Source organism: Protomyctophum bolini (genome assembly GCF_963924005.1).
Source record: "Protomyctophum bolini genome assembly, chromosome: 9".
In the NCBI taxonomy this organism is placed as follows: domain Eukaryota; kingdom Metazoa; phylum Chordata; class Actinopteri; order Myctophiformes; family Myctophidae; genus Protomyctophum; species Protomyctophum bolini.
In genome coordinates, this window is record NC_137870.1 from 20,703,186 (window position 1) to 20,723,185 (window position 20,000).

Consider the following 20,000-nt stretch of genomic DNA (forward strand, 5'->3'; position numbering starts at 1 on the left):
ACAGTAAAAAGTGTCAATGGTGCCCACAGATCAAACTGGATCAAAACATGTTAAAAACAATAGAGAGAAACGGCCTATATTTATTAAAAGGCAATTGCCAACATGTTTCAACCTCGAAACGACTTCATCAGGTCCGGGCGGAATGATCATTTCGCCCTGATGAAGACCCTCCGAGGTCGAAACATCTTGTCAATTGCCTTTTAATAAACAAAGGCTGTTCCTCTTTTTTGTGTCCAGATCGTCTGTTGTTTTTCACATCAAATTCAATGTTGATTTAACTCTGACAATAAAGAAATGCGTCCATAATACATTATTAATAATGTTTTTATTATAAATGAGTTTGTGTGTGTACGTGCGTGCATGCGTGTTCGCGCGTGCTTGTGGTACCTGGAGTGTCCACCCAGCCAGGGTGCATGACAGAAAAGTTGATGTTCGCATGCACCTTTGCCAACTGCTCTATCATCACCACCTGCTGCCTCTGAAATACACACACACACACACACACACACACACACACACACACACACACACATTTCTGTGCAAGGCCATTTCATGCTATATATTCTGTTGTGCATGCTAGGTTTAGAAAGTTTGCAACCATGTAAATAATTTGCCAAAAGCTCCTTTTATGTAAGTGGTCTCCATTATACATACATGAGAACATGCATGACTGATCTGCATGTACCTTCATATATGTTCCCTGCTGGTTCGGTGCTGCTGTTCATTATTATCACATACAGTATGCATGCTGGTATTGCTTGTTTGTTTTTTGCTTAGTAACATGGTGTTATTGTGCAATGGGTATATTTTTCCCCATATGAACTGAAACAGTGGGGTGGGAGCTATCTTTGGAAGAGCTTTTGTTTTGTTTTGTCCTGTCTGTATGTATGGTTGTACTGTTTTGTGAACTGTATTGTACAATGTATCTGTGTTGAGGACCCCCTCTAAAATGAGATGTGACATCTCAAGGGGCTTATCCTTTCAATAAAGGTATATAATAATGCATGTGAAGGGGTGGGTGTATACTGTACAGTGTACAGTGTACAGTATATAGATGAGGAAATGGCCAGGTCCCCCAGCTGATGGCTGCTCAAATGGTCATGAGGAGTGCTCAGGGACAATTAAATGAGGCTATCCTGAGTGGGCCGGGGGTCAAAGCCGTGACCTTCTGATTACCAGATCAGATTCTCTGCCACTAAGCTACAGCCGCCCCAGGAGAGTATACATACTGTAACATAAATAGTGCTTACAGTGGCAATCCATAAAACTCTGTGTTGACCCATCTGTATGGTAGAGCATGTTAATACCATATACTAACGCAGCTGCAGTGGTTGTATATCTCTATGTGTATTGCATGAAGGTCAAAACACATTTTTTGCCACCAATCAGGCTTTCTATCTTTGCCCAACAGTATAATTTTAGCACTCGAGTAGGGGACAGTGCTTTCAGGGAGGATATTAATTAAGGTTATGTACAGTAGTTGGTTAGGTGTAGGTAGAAAAGCCCATGTCCTTTCTAACCTTATTCTGGGCATAGACCATGGTACCGTCATAATTTCCCCTCTCAGACTGCAGGTTGCCTATCCTCAGCTTCTGAACCAACATGCCCCCGGATGACACCGTGACCTGAGCACGGAGAGATGGAGGGGGAGGGAGGGGAGGAAGAAGGACGAGAGAGGAAATGAGGTTAGGAGAAGACCAGTGGATTTTCACTGGAGAATGATGAAAACAAAGAAACACAATCGGGATAAATTCACTCTTCCAGTGTATTCAGGCATGCAGCCTGAACGTAATACACAGTCAAATGTGTTCGTTTAACATAGAGGTGTATTACTATGGCATTGCTGGCTTAATGATTGCTCTCTATTTCTCTCACTGTCTCTCTCAGTCTTTTGTGACGTGAATGGTTTACTTTATAATTTGATAGTGACATTTTGAACATAATGTCCTCTATGATCCCGGCCACTAGTTCTCATTATGCGTTGGCAGTGGCTTCCAAAGGTAAGTCAAAATCTCACCTAGCCTATGTATTCATCTTTGTGCAAAATAACCTGTTTTATCACAGTTATTAATTACTCTATACAGAGTACAGAGGGTGAAAGTGAACACAACCCTCTCATCAGCATTAACTACCAATGTTGGTTCTCCCCAGGGGTGTGTGAGCTCAGCTGTACTTTTCACCCTTTATACTGACAGCTGTCGTATTGAGGAATGCCTGTCTGAATGTCGCACTGACACACCAGACCAATACATTCTAAAATACTCAGATGATACAGTTTTGATTTCTCTCCTAGATAGTTCCAGTGATCCTGGACTGCACCAACACAGAGTAAATAAGGTGGTTGAATGGAGTGATAACGGTCTCATCATTAACACAAAAAAGACAGAAGAGATTGTTTTTGGTACACCACCAGAGATACACAGATCGCCCATTACTATTCATGGTGAACCGATCAACCAGGTATGTTCGTACAAATACCTAGAAATTGTAATAGACCATCTATTGTCATGGAACGATCAGATTGATTCAGTGTGTAAGAAAACAAAGAAAATAATCTACTTCCTTCGCCATCTAAGATCCTTCGGTGCTAGTAGACGGATTCTTCTTTTGTTTTTCACTTATGTTATTATGATGTTCTTCAGTACTGTAGTACCACCTGGTATGGATGTTTGTCTGCAGCCCTAAAGTCACAACTGCTGCAACAACTAAACATTTGTTCAAAGATTGTTGGACAACAACTTCAGAAACTTTATACATCCACGTATGATAACAGCATCCTAAGGTTAGCAAGGAATATCACCTCTAATAATAAGCATGTGTTGTATGGAGAATATAGGTTGCTACCTTCAGGAAGGAGATACAGTATGGTGTACCAGCATACAATAAGGTCAGACTAAAGAGGTCCTTTGTCCACCAGTCGACCTTGAGGCTTAATCAGGAGTTGTAGTAGCCACAGAGTAATCTAAGCGGTGGATACTGCTCTTGTCTTCAGGTCTTTATGACAATGTAAATTGTCTTGTTCTTTGTGTTATGTCAAATGTGTTCTGCATCTATCATATCGTGTTTATTTATATTTTCTAATGCCAAATAAAAAGTTTCAAATATATATTTTTGGGGTTATGAAATGTGCCTCTACAATTTTAAATGAGTGTAAACAAAGTACTCATATAGGCTATATAATTGATTTAAAAAAGTACTTTTTGCGAAGTTTTATATTCTGCAATAATCATGTGTAACTCTTTGTCACACCATTTGGGAACCACTGCGTATGATACAATATTGAATTGAGACACTCACCACTCTGGCATCTGTGCTCTTCTCCAGCAGAGGTATGAGGCTCTTGGTGAGAATGTACACTCCTAAAAGAAAAGACAAATGAACACTTTCATGATTCTCTGCTTTCTTTTTCCTAACTATTTCTTTCCATTGGGCTATTTATAAGTTCACGTCTCTGGTTTAATATTCAATGTAGTACTATAACAACTTTCAACCTGTTGTCCCTATTTTGGGCATCATTATTGTTTATGTATAGAAACATTGATGTGGATTTATCTGATACCCAGCATGCAGTATGTTTTCTCATATACCACAATGTCTCTCTCACCCAAGACATTGATGGCGAAGCTCTTCTCTAGCCCCTCCGCGTTCACCTCCCTCTGGCTCATGATGCAGCCAGCGTTATTGATCTGCACACAGTACAACTCGTTAAGGTACCAATTATCACAATTAATCGCAATCGCTAATAGTAATTAGCTGAACCTGGTGGCTCTCACCAGCACATTGAGGGTTTTGTACTTCCTCTTGAAGGCCTCAGCGAACTCCCAGACCTTCCGGGTTTCAGTCAAGTCCAGTATGTGCACGAAGATCTCCTGCAATGGCACAAGACTTGAGGATGGATGCAATGCGTATCCATCGCAGCAGAGTTACCGTAGTGACACTGCTTTATATATCTTAGAAACATGAGTCATACATAGTCGTACTTTGTTCCCTGTCTCCTTGACAATGTCGGCCCTTGCCTCCTCAGCCTTGTCCTTGTTTCTGCACACCATGTGGATGGTTCCACCTGTGAAGAAGGAAGTATAGTGACAATGGATTATAGATAAGAAGAACGATCTTCAAAGGCTTCAGAGCTTTTCCATTCTGGGTTACCACATCACTGCAACATCCCTGGTTTGGTTCTGTCCTGACTCCTGAGACCTGTGTCGCATGACATTCCTTCTCTATACCCTCAGCTTCCTGTCTCTCAACACCAGTGGTTGTCAAGCTTTTTTCTCAACACGTTGTATCCTTCTTATCAATTTGTAAGTGTTTAGTTTTATTTACTAATACCCAATTTCATACTCTAAGAAAAGGTCGAAAAGCTAAAATAGCAATCTAAAAGCTTCGTAACATGTCATGGTGGAGCGTGTTGTGAAGCTTGTAGGAAGATCAGCTATTGTAGGGTATAGAATTTACCAGTCTATTGTGAAATTAATTAAAATAAATATTCAGAACTTTTTGTATACCCATAGTTTTATATCTAAATCAAAATCTCAAGGCACACCTGGACTTGTCCCACAACACACCAGTGTGCACCAGGATGGTGTGTACCTTTCTTAGCGATGGCCATGGCCGTGGCTTTCCCAATGCCACTGTTAGCTCCAGTTATCATGAAAGAACGGCCTGCCACGGACACCTCCAGGTCCTTCTCCACAAACCTCTTGGAGGACGACAGAAAGCCATTCCTGCAAAACACACATACATACACACACACACACACACACACACACACACACACACACACACACACACACACACACACACACACACACACACACACACACACACACACACACACACACACACACACACACACACACACACACACACACACACACAACATGGAGTGGTGATATTGAAATGATAGAATGCTAGAACACTTGTTAGAACACTCAAGTAACTTCAAGTACATTGAATTATAGTTCAATTGAACTACTCTGAACCCCTGGAACCGCCCATCAAGGATCCCTGAACCCCACTTTTGGAAACCACTCGCTTGTACGGGTCTGAAATGAAAATGGGATGCATCTCCCTTTCTGTGTGTCTGTATCAATGTGTGTACGTGTTGAGAGAGAGACACACAGACATGCTCTGAGCAGTCAGGTCAACCGGGGGCACTGAGTGTGTCACTTCAGTTGTACTGTAACAATCTGATGAGAGAGAGAGAGAGAGCGTGCCTTGCATCATCTCGTTGATGAGAGAGGCAGGAGTGCTGTGTGTGTGTGTGTGTGTGTGTGTGTGTGTGTGTGTGTGTGTGTGTGTGTGTGTGTGTCCTTGTGAGAGAGAGGCAGCGACATTATGGACCTCAATTCCCCCCATTGTCCTGAGCGCACCATTGTTAAGGCGGCAGGCAGCGGGGGATGAAGGGAGCATGGTGCCGCCATGCTTAGCGAGTTCTGCTGGGGCTAAATGGTGGCTCTGTTCGCGTGGTGTCATGCAGAGAGCACATTAGCGCAGGGTCAGCGCGGGTAGTGAGACTCGCTGCTATCTGGGAGGAAAAACAACACTGAACAAAAGGGATAAGATGTGAATCAAGCACAAACGCACCTCTTCACAAGGCTTGGCTTAGTTATACTGTTGTGAAAACAAATTAGATTTGATTGATAAGCTAGCTCCACTGTGATTATATGAAAGACTTGGGGCCTCACGGAGCACCTGTTCAGTTACATTATAGGCCTGATACATAAATCAATGTTCTATCACAACCATATGCTTCTGTTCGACTGCCCAGAGACTATTATGGAAATGAGCTATACAGCTAAATCTGTACAGAGCATTCTCTTTGCTTGAGTTTAATGTATTTTGTACAAATTTAAATTGAATTCAATATTCATTCAGACATCAACCAGTCAGATTCAATTAATTATTCTATTCTATTCAATGCACACTTGAGCCATCTATTCTAGGCTGACGGTGAGGCCCAAACATTCTGTTCACATTGAGTCTTCTTGGTTCATCTACACTACAGTATATACAGTAGTGATCTACACCAGGATCTACTGATGGTTGTTTTTTGCGTTAATTAAGTTATTTTTGTAAAGTATTTTTGAGGAAAGTGCAATATGAGGCTGATGTATTATTGTCATAATCATCATTAGACATTTCAACCATCACATAATTTTAATAATAATCCAAAATAAATTCATTATTTGATTAAACCATGAGTGATTTATTTAGACCATATAACATAATGGAATAAATAAGTAAATGCTCATTCATCACAACTTATATGAACCAAATCATCCTGAAATTGCTTAATGTTTATCCAGTAGCTTTTCATTTTAGATTTAATAAATATAAAGATGAATACATATATAAGATATTTTTATACCTGATACATCCCTAAACTGATTATTTGATCACTAAAAATGTATAACATTTTCTGACATTTTCTGTGTATTATTTGATTAAATATTTACCCCTACCTCAAATGAACAGCCTTGACTTCAGGTATCTTTCTTACATTTTCACATGCAGAAATTTAGACATAGGCTACTGCGAAATCAATGCATTTCCTCTTTAACACAAAATTGAAATCTCTGAGCTGCACATTAATAACCATGAACCCTTTATACTTACAGACCTGAGTTCCACTGTAGCCTACTTGGTACGTAACTTGGATTAGTTTTTCCCTCTACACCAAATCTCTTTGATACAAATAGGCAATCATTCTGCTATTTGTGGCAAATATTCCCTCCATGACTAGGAAATTCAAGTGGTCAAGCATGCAGCCTACAGGACAGAACAGGGGTTCAAGTGGTCAAGCAGCCTACAGGACAGAACAGGCACTTACCTGGTGAATTCAGTGACTCCTTTGAGGAACCAGGCGGAGTTGCGGTACAGAGACATGCTTTATCTCCACAGGGTCTCGGTCAGCGGGGCAAGCTCTCCCCCGGGCTTTAATATGGACCAGTACCACGTGTAACCAAGGGATTAGAATGAATTTACATAGGTGGATGACACACTTCCAGAGGCCACCAAGCGGCCAGACAGAGGGCTGAATGTGTATTGCTAGCGACAATAGATGCTACAGTGTATAAAGGTCATCAGGGTGCATTCAACTTGTTTAAACTAGCTGAATGCTTTCCTATAGACCTTCAATGGGATATAGCTGGCTTATTTCTGGGCTTATTTCATACATGTTGAAGAACATAATATAAGATGTACATGTATGCATGACTAATTGCCTATAATAGTATGTATAACACGACACTGATGATGTGTAAAAGGTGGAAAAAGTATACTCTGATACTCCCAACTGAAGGTCTGTTATTCAAAATGTAGCCTCATTGAGTAGAGGTAGATATATTGAATGGCATCAGAATGTACTTAAAAGTAAAAGCATAGGCTACTCAATATTATAATGTCCCATTTCACAAGTTTTCAAATGTAAAATGCATACAAATGTTTTGAAAACAAACTCACAATGTGTCGCACCGATGGATGCTGTTTTCAAACAGCCGAAGTATATAGCCTATATATTGGGCTGAAGTTGTTAATAATAATAATAATAATCCAAATCAACAAATTAACTATAGTAACTAAAGTTTTGAAATAAATGTACAATATTTGCCTCTGAGATAGTGGTATGAAAGTATTGGAAATTTGAAATATAGGCCTTCAGTAAAGTAAAAGTAGGCTATACCTCAAAATTGTACTTAAGTAGCCTACAGTATTCGAGTTGCATGAGTAATGTACTTATAAGTTACTTTCCACCACTGACAAAGTCATGCATCAGTCCTGTAAACTTCTTCTTCTTGTCATGTCCACAAGACAGTCAGTTACAACACTTGGCTAGATGTGGTTCAGCCACAGCTGAACACATTGCTTTTTTTCCTGTAAACTGAAATTTAGCTATTAGACCGATTAGAACCATATAGCCTTAGGCTATAGCCTACAGTAGGCTATATGTTCTATAATCTGTAGTTTACAGTATATGTGGATTTGGGTGATCACTCAATCAATTTATATAAGGTAATGTAAAGAGAACAGAATATTGCTACTTTTAAGTTTAAAGTAATTGTTATGAAGGCTCGCACCACATGCCTGAAGTTACCAAGTAGGCCTATACTAAATTAAAAGAACAGGGATGATATGCAGTGTTGGGGAGTATTAAGCTACATGTAGCTGAGCTACGTAGCTTAGCTACATTTTGCTGTAGCTTGTGGTATTTTAGCTACATTCATATTTGTGTACCTCGTCAAGTAGCTCAGCTACTTTTTGGGTCATTTTTTGTAGCTTAGCTACTCAAGTTACAAGCTACAATTTTGGGTCTCCCAGAGGGGAGGAGGGGTCTCCCAGAGGGGAGCAGGGTGGGGGGGTCTCCCAGAGGGGAGCAGGTTGGGAGGGGTCTCCCATAGGGGAGCAGGGTGGGAGGGGTCTCCCATAGGGGAGCAGGGTGGGAGGGGTCTCCCAGAGGGGAGCAGGGGGAGGAGGGGTCTCCCATAGGGGAGCAGGGTGGGAGGGGTCTCCCAGAGGGGAGCAGGGGGAGGAGGGGTCTCCCAGAGGGGAGCAGGGTGGGAGGAGCGGTCTCCCAGAGGGGAGCAGGGTGGGAGGAGGGGTCTCCCAGAGGGGAGCAGGGTGGGAGGGGTCTCCCAGAGGGGAGCAGGGGGAGGAGGGGTCTCCCAGATGGGAGCAGGGTGGGAGGGGTCTCCCAGAGGGGAGCAGGGGGAGGAGGGGTCTCCCAGAGGGGAGCAGGGTGGGAGGGGTCTCCCAGAGGGGAGCAGGGGTCTCCCAGAGGGGAGGAGGGGTCTCCCGCATGTACATTCTCAATTTAACGCTGAAAAATAAAAAGTAGCTGAGCTACTTTTCCTATGTAGCTGTAGCTTTACAAGCTACATTTCTCCAGGGGTAGCTATGTAGCTTGATCAAGCTACTGCCATGGTGAGCTACTTGTAGCTTTACAAGCTACGCTTTCAAAGTAACTTCCCCAACACTGATGATATGTTGCTGTGCAGACTGCGGCAGAGAGACACTTCCATGCTGCAGAAAGTGCAGATAAGCAGAGGGCGCGGCAGTGCCTTGGGAAGGTGTTGCAACGCACGTTACGCACAGTGCGCAGCACTGCGCAGCCCACAGTTCTGGGAAGCTCAGCGATGTCACCACATCCCAAGATAGGCTACGCAAGAAAGAACTGTGTTTTTAGTTTTAAACCGTGCGTGGATTCTTTACTGTTATCAAAGACTGTTTATCGCAATTTACCGTGACAAAATGGTGAGTATTTGAGTTTACATAGGCCTATTTGGCCAGTGTACACTTTAGGCTAGGCTACACCTGCACGGTGCACCTGGGAAGTAGCCTCCTCGATACCCAGGCTACCTGGGAAGTAGCATGGTGCTCCTCTCGGAGTGCAGTGTACAATAGCCTACGTTTGAGCTGGTGTAGCATACGATATCTGTTCTGCTCTGCTTTTCATTTGCTCAGATATTAAGAAAATGAAACCAAATGAAGTTAAACAGATATTTAAATGTGGCACAGGTCTCGTCTTTTTTGTATCAGATTATAAACTGCTGCTTTAAAGCACAGAACATTTTCATCATCACACGTTTATAGGCTACCCTTTTTTGCCAGGTCGCCTGTTCTATGTTCTATTTGAAGTGTTCCTGGAAGTAGGCTACTGTAGATTGCATGTGCACCAGGCCCCAGCCGGTCAAAGATCTGTTATGACTCCCCGATAAAGACCAGCAGTGAATACATTGCACAAAAGCGGAATAGAATGAATGTTGTATAGAAAATAATTTCTGCAGCTGTAATCCCACAAAGTAAAATCCTTGGTGTTAATTTATCCATTTGTAACTATGTGAGTATGGGCAAAAAATGTCACCAAATTGACTCTCAAACTTAAATGGACACTCAGGATTTGACAGTGTAATCCCAGTTTTTCGGAACAAGCCATTGTGGTAGACGTGTTTTGATTGCAACACTGGCTGTAGGATTAAACTGTTACTGAACACACCCCCTCTATCTCTCTCTAAATAGAAACTAAATGAGACTCTGCAGTATGTCCAGAGAACTGATTTATACATTTCAATTCTGACAAACAAACAGCATAGGCTACTGTAAAGATTTTTTTTTCTTTAGTAGGCCTAATATTAATGTTTTGGTGACAGCAATGTAATTTTGTGGCAGCAATTAATCAACAAGTGTGTGTGTGTGTGTGTGTGTGTGTGTGTGTGTGTGTGTGTGTGTGTGTGTGTGTGCGCAAGGATGGGAATCCGTGTGGACATACCTCGTCCTCTGTGCATACATTCATGCCCATAAATCTAGCTACACATTAACTACATGTTGATAACATGAACATAAATGAATGCCACATTGTTGCAGCCTCGTATTTCCTCCCTTATCTCAGATGACATTCAAACTCTTTGTGAAACTTTACTTAAGGTGTATTATGTGTATATAGGACATTAGTCAATACACAATTTTGCTATTAAATCAAAGCCCTTTACAAGAATTTCTTCATTGGACCAGACTGACTCAACCAGTTTCTGTATGCCAGATACATATTATGTAGCTACAGATTGTAAACTTTAAACCTTTGTTTTCCCTATCTGCCTCTAAAACACTAAAACAGATACTAGTAGGCAGACATAGGCCTACACTAAATAATCACACACAAGGGGATTTTAATATAATATGATGCTAAACCTTTGTTTTGTTTTTACTAATTTTCTTTTTCCTTTTTCTGTGGGTGCCTTTATTTGTTTATTCATCATTTTCTCTCTGTGTAAATTGGATTTAAAGGCTATACAAATCTGCGATTAGGTTGAAATGCAGATGTGACACACGGTATAAACACAGATGTGAGATGAGGTCGAAAAACAAATGTGAGATAAATAATATATAGTTTTCAAAATTGCATGTACATACGAAATAACAGAATTTAGAAGAGGAAAATAACCTATATTACCATTGCAAATTTAGAGGAGCTAATCAATCTACACCCAGTCTATCGCAATTTGCATCCTCACTTTTGTCTTCAATGTTTGTGTTTACGTAATGTTTGTGTTTACACAAACGCTCAAAAATCCATTAATTTTCAAGGGCATTTAATGTTTGTGTTACACACCCTCAAAGCTGGACATAGGAGGGGATAGCGCCCCTCAAAAATACAGAGACCAATTAACACATTGAAAAGCCTGTGGACAGAACCTACTGTATAGCAAGTTCTTTACACTTGGTCATGACGTATCCCAAAAGACATATCTGCTATTTTCCTGGAATTGTTCATGCAGACAGGGTCAAACTCAGGATGGTAGGGTTTAAGTGGTTAAAAGTGTTACTACTTGCTGAGTGCTGACTACCTATATGTGCCATTTTTGTGCCTGTTATATTGAGCCATTGTTTCTAGCTGAAATCAGACTTATTATCATCAGGAGGGGAAAACAACACAAGCTCCAGCCTTTGTAGTGAATGAGAGCAGAGCAGAGAGCAACTGTGGTTTGAGGAGAGAGATAATGAGGGAAATTATGTAGATGGGGTAGACCACAGTCCCACAGCTCCCCATTACTACTATAATTCACACTATATGAATCACGACTTGATCACATACCGGTGAGACAGCACAACATATGGAGATTGATATGCTTATTAAAAATGAGGGTTTTACAAATCTGAGATGAGGTTTAAAAAACCCTCTAGTCTTGACTTAATAAAATGGACCTGAGTTCGCTCTGCACTTGGACTGCTTTTCCCCCCATCTTCACCAAATCTATTTGCCAAAAATCACACCCGTGTGAAGTGAGGGACGCTCTTATCATCGTACATCCTCATGACGTAACATGTCTCCGTTCATTGTCAATGGCAATTTAATGTTTGTGTGGGGAAATGACGATTTGCTCGTCCACATATGACGTAAATTCTCTATTCATTGTCAATAGGATACATCACTGAGGATACGTCCCAGGTGCATCCATGCAATGTATTTTTTAGTTATAGTTTTTCTATTTATAGTGACTATAGGATTAGACTATGTGACAACCAGGTATAGTCTGGTGACCACCGGAGAGACGGGTGACAGCCGGAATGTAGACGGCACCCGGGTGAGCAGTATGGGTTAGCGCCCCAGCCTGTGTCCTCCGTGAGTAGGAAGCCCAACAACCCTCGGTGAGGCCTTTAGGAGGGCCATGCAAGCAGCAAGCGGAGCCGCAGCACCATTGCCCACCACTCCTGAATGGACTCTGGTGCAACGCACGGGTCCTGGGCCTGGTGAGAGCAGGAGTCAACCCACAGAGCCTAGTCCTTCCATGCGCCGGAAGTGTACCTCCTAGCCCTGGCAGAGTAGTTCTGTAGTAGTTCCAACATATTGTGTGGCCCTGTCTTTCCCTAATGGGACTGATCGAGGGTAGCTACTGGGACGTAAGTCGGAACTGAGTGAGCCTCAAAAATGCTGATTTGGGGGGGCACGGTGGCACAGTTGGTAGTGCTGTCGCCTCACAGCTAGAAGGTCCTGGGTTCGATTCCCGCTGGGGACGCTGTGGGCACTGGCGGCGTGTTCCCTCCTCCGCGTCATCAGTGCCCATACCCGAGGCGGGGGTTGGCGATAGGGCCTTTCTGTGTGGAGTTTGCATGTTCTCCCCGTGTCCCCTAGGGTAGATACCCTCACAAAAACATGCTGTAATCCTGGTCTCTAAAACTACCTCCCCCTGGCCAGCCGGGGCGCCTGATGGAGGGGAAAGGAACTGGTCGGAATAACGTGTCCCTTCCACGCGCTACGTCCGGCCGGGGAAATTCCCCTCTGTCAGGTGAAAAGAAGCAGCTTGGACTCCTCATGCATAGAAGGAGGCATGAGGTCAGTCCGCTGCCCCCCCAGGTTGGCAGAGGGAGTGTAGCGCCCAGGATTACATTAGATAATTGGCACTGGGTGAAAAGAAAACTGGGTTACAAAATCGTGGGATAAAAAATTATTAAAAAAAAAAAAATGCTGATTTGCTCGTCCACATATGGAATAAATTCTCCATTCCTTTCTCAATGGGAATTTAATGTTTGTGTAAGACGATAATCTATAGCTGAATATAGGAGGGGCTAGCGCCCCTCTGAAATAGCTAATGTTCCCCCCAGATATGGATGGTGGGGTTCAAGTGGTTAAACACAGATCTAGAGTCTATTGTCTTCTGGTGTCTTTTTTATGTTGTTTGAGTGCAGATGCACTTCCTGCTGCTGTTCAGCCGCCAGGGGAAACTGCGGCTGCAGAAATGGTACAGCCCCATGACGGAGCGGGACAAGAAGAAGGTGATCCGTGACATGACCATGATGGTGTTGGCCCGCCCCCCACGCTCCTGCAACTTCCTCCAGTGGAGGGACCTCAAGATAGTTTACAAGAGGTGATGCGGGTGTGTATGGGCACAGCTTGTGTGTATGTGTGTGGGGTGGGGTTGTACATATAGACGAATCCAGGAACGGGTCTCATGGTCGCAGCTTACGTATTTCCTGTAGGCGGACTCGACGTAGATGCAGGGTTTAAACCCTCACCAGGCGCACCTCTTCTACTATAGTGAACGGCAGAGTGACTGATGTTAGTATGCCTCAAACGTTACTCTTTTACCTGCTTTTTCCTAACACTAACATTACAAAGATTCCCAGAACATCGAGATGAACCTGTGTAGTTTATAGCTGCTCCAACAGTAATGGCAACATACTGTTGAGTAATGGTTGAGACGAAGCAGTGAAAGGTCCTGAAAGATACATAACGTTAGTCTTACCCAATACCCAATCTTTCTGTTTTATGAACACATGGTTGCTGTATTTTATACCTAATACTTTAAATGCTTAGTATATGCTTAGTATATAAATGTTTCCTAAACCACTGCTCTAGTGCCACTCTTTGGCCAATTCCAGTTGGGTGTGAGGAGCAGCACAGACTCTAGGGGCTGCTATGTTGAGCTTTTAGATTCCTTGTTTCAAAATCTAACAGGAGCACTACAGGTTTGAGAACTGCATGCTGCTTTAACCTTTGATGTCATCTGTTCCAGGTATGCCAGTCTGTATTTCTGTGCTGGTCTGGATGACCAGGACAACGAGCTTCTGGCCCTGGAAGTGCTGCACAGATATGTTGAGCTGCTTGACAAATACTTTGGCAATGTAAGCAAAACCTCACCAAATTGAGCAGATTGTATGTACTGTATGCACTATGCAGTAAAATCCTCAGTGTTAATTTATCCATTTGTAGCTCAGAGGGTGTATGTATGTAACCAAATGGACCAGTTAAAGTCAAATTATATGCACATACTGCTACTAGTGATAGATTGTTGTGCCTACGGTATATTTATATTGAAATCTACTACATGAAAAATCTGTCCGTCACTCACGCCTCCATACTGTATATGGTTGTCAGTCCATCACGACTCGTGACATCACGCCTCGTGACATGGTCCATATATGGCTGTCTCCATATATGAAGATCACGACGCCTCGTGACACTCTCCTGAAGGTTGTCAGTCCATCACGTCTCGTGACACACTCCATATATGAAGATCACGAAGATGTCGATCTGACATCATCAAACCCTCTACACTCAAGACACGCTATATATGGCCATGAACCCTGGCCATACCTGTTTTTCATTGTGCATTTTTCGGTCAATGAAAAACAGGATCAATATATGGCTGCCACGACGCGAGTCACACTTGCAAATGAACCAAGTTGGTGCGACACATGGATCTCCATGTAGAGCTGACTATCATCACCTGGATCTCCATATATGAAGATCACAACACTGACCTCATCAAACCCTGAATAGCCATACATGGTTTGACTACTAGATCTGCATATATGGATCCGACCAGCAACTCTACATCTGACCTCACTTTAATAGTTTCCTGCTTCTCAACTGTGCCGTATTAAGAAGCTCTGTTGTTTCAGCTCAACCTCAGGCGTCTTACTGGTTTATATGCCATTTGTATTGGTGCCGGCATGCACACGATACCTACATAAGCCTCTATTAAGTCATCTTTTTACTGTCTTTTATATTGTTATCTTATTTTAGTGTTACTAAAGTGTTAGTCTACCCTTCTATACCCTTAACTGTTTCATCTTTACTGTGCTGCTGCTATGACAACTGAATTTCCCTCAGGATCAAAAAGGTCTATGTACTCTGTGTGTGTGTGCGTGCATATGTGCACGTGTGTTGGAATAGCAATTTAATCAAGAGTGCAACTATTGCGGTGCCCAAGCCAAGCACCGCCCGTGCGGGCGGAGATTTTCCTTCTAATACAAACACAAATCCCAATTCAGTCAGCTGCCTCGGTAGTTTAGTGGGCTACTATGAGATCTTGCAATCCAAGCTTTGCTGGTTCTAAACCTCCTGCTGCCATGGTTTTTTCAACAACTGCAGACTTTTTTAATTCGCTGGACAACAGTTTGCAGAATTACAGTACATTTCAAGCACAACAAAGATTGTTAACTGAGTGGACGACCCGTAATAAAGCATTACACTTAATTGTTTACAAGAGGGTCCACCTTGTTCAATTCATCAAAACATTTATAGACTTACAAATAGACACTTCTATATAGCCAAAGAACAGAACAGGAATTCATCATAAAGGAGGTAAAAAGGGAAATGAAACATATTATACAGTGAGGGGAAAAAGGGGTGAGGGATGCGTTGCTCCCGTGCTTGGGGTTATGTTTAGGTTTAGAGTTAGAGATAGGGTTAGTATTCAACACAGAGCTGTACATTAATTTAAAAAGTGGGTAGGGCAGAATTAACGACCCCCAGAGGGGAATAAATGTCATGGCATCAGTAGCTAAATTAAATATTAGTATATTGTAACGTTTAGCACCCTGAGCTGGAGTCGAACCACGGCCCCCAGCTCAGTAGACAAGGCAAGCAACAAGCTGCGCTAAGAGAGCTAGCTCCCTTGGAGGAGCAAGTTGCGGCCGAGTCTTTCGCAGGGTCGTTACACTAGATGTGTGCGTGTGTGACGATACGGTCTAAGTTTATCCATTAGAGCAGTGTGTATAATCATTAATAAACTGTATAGTGCTGTTGTGTAAGTGTAGTGAAATTAATAGTATAGGCGAAAGATTAATAGTACAGTGTTGAAATACTGAAATACTGTTTCCTGGGTAGATGATGACGCAAGCCTTGGGGTGTTACTCAAACCCCCGGAAGAAACCATGCTCGCCATTCTGTTTGGTGCCACCCCCAGAGGAAAACAGGGCGCTGTTCTTTCCTTTTTTGCTGATGGGTTCACAGCTTGGTCTGTAGTTAAACAGAGGAGGTGTTCATCTAATGTGTTGTCCCATCAGGTGTGTGAACTGGACATAATTTTCAACTTTGAGAAGGCATACTTCATTCTGGACGAGTTCCTGATGGGAGGAGAAATTCAAGAAACATCCAAAACAGATGTAGGCGTGTGTATAGAGGAGGCTGACACACACCAAGAGGTACTGTACACATACATCACATACCTGACATGAATAATAGTAAATCTACTCATACCATATGAGTATCTCTGTCGGGTCAAAACCTCAAAATATGTGCAAAACTGATACTTTTCAGAATGCTAATTCAAAAATAGCAAATGTATCAGATCAGATAAAAAGTTAAAATATGGAGATAGGAGGTTTCTGATATATTATAACATGCATGCTTTCTTCACAGACCATGGAGGAATATATGAGTAAACCTGCCTACTGAAGCCAACTGGAAGACCATGGTGTTCCAAATCAATGTTTTTCTACTGTACAATAGACTACTTCTAAACATGCACTGTGACTAAGAACTATTACTCTGATATTATTCTGTTCATAGATCATTGATTCATTTTGTATGCGAGCATTTGACCAAGATACTGTTTTGTTAAACAGAAATGTGCCTGCATGTCCAATGCCCACATAAGTGCCTTTTAAATGTCAGACTTGTGTTTCTCAGGGTATAATACAGGGGACAGGAATTAAAGTGGTCTGATTATATAATACAAACATACATATTTATTTTTTCTTTACTGTATTATGTATTATAATTAATATAATTATTACAATACAAACTGCCACATGTCAGACTGTTTGAACACAACTGAATACACATTGTGTCCTGTGCAGTCCTGTTGCCATCAGCGGTGGCCACGATGTCCAACTCTTCTGTGTGGTTTGTTTCTGCATGTTCCAGAAGTTGATAACTTGCAGTAATAAAAGGCTGTAATGTACAATAAGTCAATACTTCCAACAACTGACTTCAACGTGACTATTCATGTCAGTCACAAATAGAATAAACTATACTGTGGAGCTAAATTACCCATGTCTGTGTTTAGAAAATGAAGAAATACTACACAATACGGAAATAAATAAAGTTTTATTATGCTTTATTAACCTTAGTTATGTCACATAATGAGCACACTTAAGAAGTAACTTACGGTATGAAGAACACGAGTGGACCTGAAGGATCCAACACTGATTGGATGTGCGCTGAAATGCCGGGTTGGTGGTAAGCCACATGTATTGTAACTAGTGCTGTTGAACAACTAACCTACGTATATAAAAAATAAATAAGTGAAGATAAAAAAAAAAACATCAAATTAACCACAAAACCCAGTTACCACCACATGGACTAGGCATGACTATCACTACATAATTTAATCATAAAATCACTAAATCAATTGGTTGTAATGACCAAAATATTGTAAACTCTCAGAATGAACTCAAAGCAATATTGTCACGATTTTGAATGTAGGGCTTGCTATAAATTATACCAATATATATGTTAGGATCTGTCTCTCCACAGACCATGTCAGACCTGGCCACTCCCACTTTCCCTTCCACTCACACAGTCAGTTCACTCACCTGTCTCCAACCCCCTCGTCATCCCACCTGTGAACACTTTGACAATCAGCCTGCCCCATATATAACTGGACTCATTGCACTCACACTTTGTCAGTTCATACATTGTTGTTATGTTGTCTACCCTGGAGCGCTTGACTGTGTCTCTGTTCCTCTGGACCCTGCCTTGAATACCTCTGGTAACTTGCTCATACCTTTTTGTGTTTGCATTTTGGGATTACTTATCCTCTGCCCGTTTTTGTTGCCTCCTTTTGTTCTGCATTTAATTAATTAATTAGTGTTTGAACACTACTCCGCTGTTTGTAAGTCGTGACTCTGCATTTTGGGTTCAACACATTTTGACACCGAAACAATATAAATACAGAAAGAAATTGACTCACCAACATTCATCTATCTGTTCACATTGTATTTGCCCAATCACTTGCATTGAACAAGCTCAAGTCCGAAGTTTGCAAAATACTCTGGTATACTGTAATTATAAATTAAATCGTTAGAAAATGTTATAGAACAAATCTGTATAGGTTATTTGATATGGAAAGAATGTCTTGGGCAAAATGCAAACGAATGAGCTAGAATATGATATCGATATAATATGGAATCATGGTGAGTAAATTTACATTATGTATTAATACAGTACATTTGTAATTTGATATCAAGCCCTATATTCAAAGCTGTTCAAATATTGCTTTAAGTCAACTGCATTATTTATCTTTGAAAATACTTTAATCTGATTCCTCTTTCTCCCCACCAAAACTACTAAATATATATATACAACCCCACAATATAGGCCTACAATCCATTGACAGATTTGCCAGCAACATTCTTGTCCACGATCTCATCAATTTCTGTGTTCAGGTAACTTAGGACTTTTCTCAGTGCCTTGTCGTCCAAACTCTGCGCTTGGGTTGTCTCACCCATGTCCTCGCTCTCAGACTGTCTCTTTTCATGTGGGCTTTTCTCTGAGTCTGTTTGGTCTAGGTAGTCCTGTATCATCTGCTCGAATGACCCCAGTGTAGTCTGACCACCCTCATTGAGATCAGAAGCCCGCTTTTGGCCCGCCTTGTTGTAGTATACAGAGTCAGGATACTGCAGCATTTGACCTGCCAAATATGCTGCAATTTCATCCTCACCCACAGTGTCATCATAGTCATCCTTTAATTTCTCGGGTGGGAGAATGTGGTCCTCTTGCCACGAAGGCGATTGATAGCTTTTACGGTGCTTGTGTTTCTTGAGGGGAGCCGTGTTGTGATTTCCCATACTTCCCAACCCGAGGATGTTCAGTATCTCTTCTGTCTGCAGATCATCTGGAGTATTGCTGCTTTGTGTGGCAGGGTGGTGTCTGTTGTACAAGTTTGCTGGAGGGCTCTTGTGTGTTTTGTGTGAGAGTTTGTTTTCTAGCCTGGCCAAGTCGCTGTCCATTCGCAATTGCATCTGGCTTTGCGGAGGTGATCTGTTTTGTTTTGTCAGCGCTCCTGTCTTGAGCATGTCCAGCAGGTCTTCTGGTGGAATCTGTAGCTTCTGAGAGATTTGAATGAGCTGGTAGATGGCCTGTGGGTTTATATTGTCACTGTACTGTGACTGAGCTGCCCTTCTCTGAGCTCTCTTTTCTTCCTCTAACTCTCTTTTCTGCTCCTCTTCCTCTGTTTTTTCCAGTACTTTCAAAAGGTAATAGTCCACCAATTTAGCAAAGTCTTCTGGGTCATCTCCAAGACCAGTGTGGCTGGATCTTTTCACTGGATATCTATCATCATCTACATCAACATCTTCATCTTGGTCATCATAAAACAGGTCTTGGTCACCATCCTGTAAATTGTGTCTCTCTGCCTCCTCCTCCTCCTCCTCTCGCTCCTGCTCCTCCAGCGGAGACCATAGCTCTCCTCCGGCTATGTCTTCGTTGACAAGATTTCTCACATTAAAGATGTCATTGTCCTCTTCCTCGTCTTCATCGGTCAAGTCATCGCCATTGTGGTCCTCAGTCTGACGTTTACTTGCAGCCTTGGCGTTCGCCAGCCTCCCCAGTTCCTCGAACAACGACTGCAGAGTGGCCAGGTTCTGAGCTGTGTACTTCTCTTCCACATTCTCATTCATGCGCTTGAAGGGGCTCTCATGGTTCAAGGCCCGTCCTTCCTCTTCTTCCTCCTCCCCCTTCTCATCCTCGTCAACCTCCTCATCATCCTCAAACG

The 20,000-nt window shown here is 42.2% G+C and overlaps 3 protein-coding genes across 4 annotated transcripts in view; 1 reads left to right on the plus strand and 2 right to left on the minus strand.

Annotated features, from left to right (window-relative positions):
• dhrs12la (dehydrogenase/reductase 12-like a) overlaps positions 1-6,888 on the minus strand; it is a gene marked incomplete at its 5' end in the record, with an annotated part of 8,304 nt that extends 1,416 nt beyond the window's left edge. Inside the window, 8 exons of the mRNA XM_080772181.1 lie at positions 388-478; positions 1,521-1,625; positions 3,298-3,359; positions 3,605-3,686; positions 3,774-3,869; positions 3,981-4,063; positions 4,591-4,724; positions 6,833-6,888. Coding sequence (XP_080628307.1) covers positions 388-478; positions 1,521-1,625; positions 3,298-3,359; positions 3,605-3,686; positions 3,774-3,869; positions 3,981-4,063; positions 4,591-4,724; positions 6,833-6,888 — 709 coding nt within the window. The remainder of the gene's footprint in view (positions 1-387; positions 479-1,520; positions 1,626-3,297; positions 3,360-3,604; positions 3,687-3,773; positions 3,870-3,980; positions 4,064-4,590; positions 4,725-6,832) is intronic.
• The window catches only part of wdfy1 (WD repeat and FYVE domain containing 1), a 42,459-nt gene extending 25,639 nt beyond the window's left edge, over positions 1-16,820 (plus strand). Inside the window, exons 1-5 of one of the 2 annotated variants that reach the window (XM_080773037.1) lie at positions 9,130-9,252; positions 13,183-13,361; positions 14,010-14,118; positions 16,288-16,425; positions 16,643-16,820. In XM_080773037.1, coding sequence (XP_080629163.1) covers positions 9,250-9,252; positions 13,183-13,361; positions 14,010-14,118; positions 16,288-16,425; positions 16,643-16,678 — 465 coding nt within the window. In that variant the 5' untranslated portion in view covers positions 9,130-9,249 and the 3' untranslated portion in view covers positions 16,679-16,820. Of the gene's footprint in view, positions 1-9,129; positions 9,253-13,182; positions 13,362-14,009; positions 14,119-16,287; positions 16,426-16,642 lie in introns of those variants that run through there. The other variant, XM_080773038.1, reaches the window with a different exon arrangement.
• A 1,511-nt stretch (positions 16,821-18,331) lies between these two features.
• The window catches only part of scg2a (secretogranin II a), a 3,300-nt gene continuing 1,631 nt past the window's right edge, over positions 18,332-20,000 (minus strand). The window contains exon 2 of the mRNA XM_080772860.1: positions 18,332-20,000. This exon is cut by the window's right edge and continues 581 nt beyond it. Within this exon, the coding sequence (XP_080628986.1) occupies positions 18,607-20,000 (1,394 nt within the window). The 3' untranslated portion in view covers positions 18,332-18,606.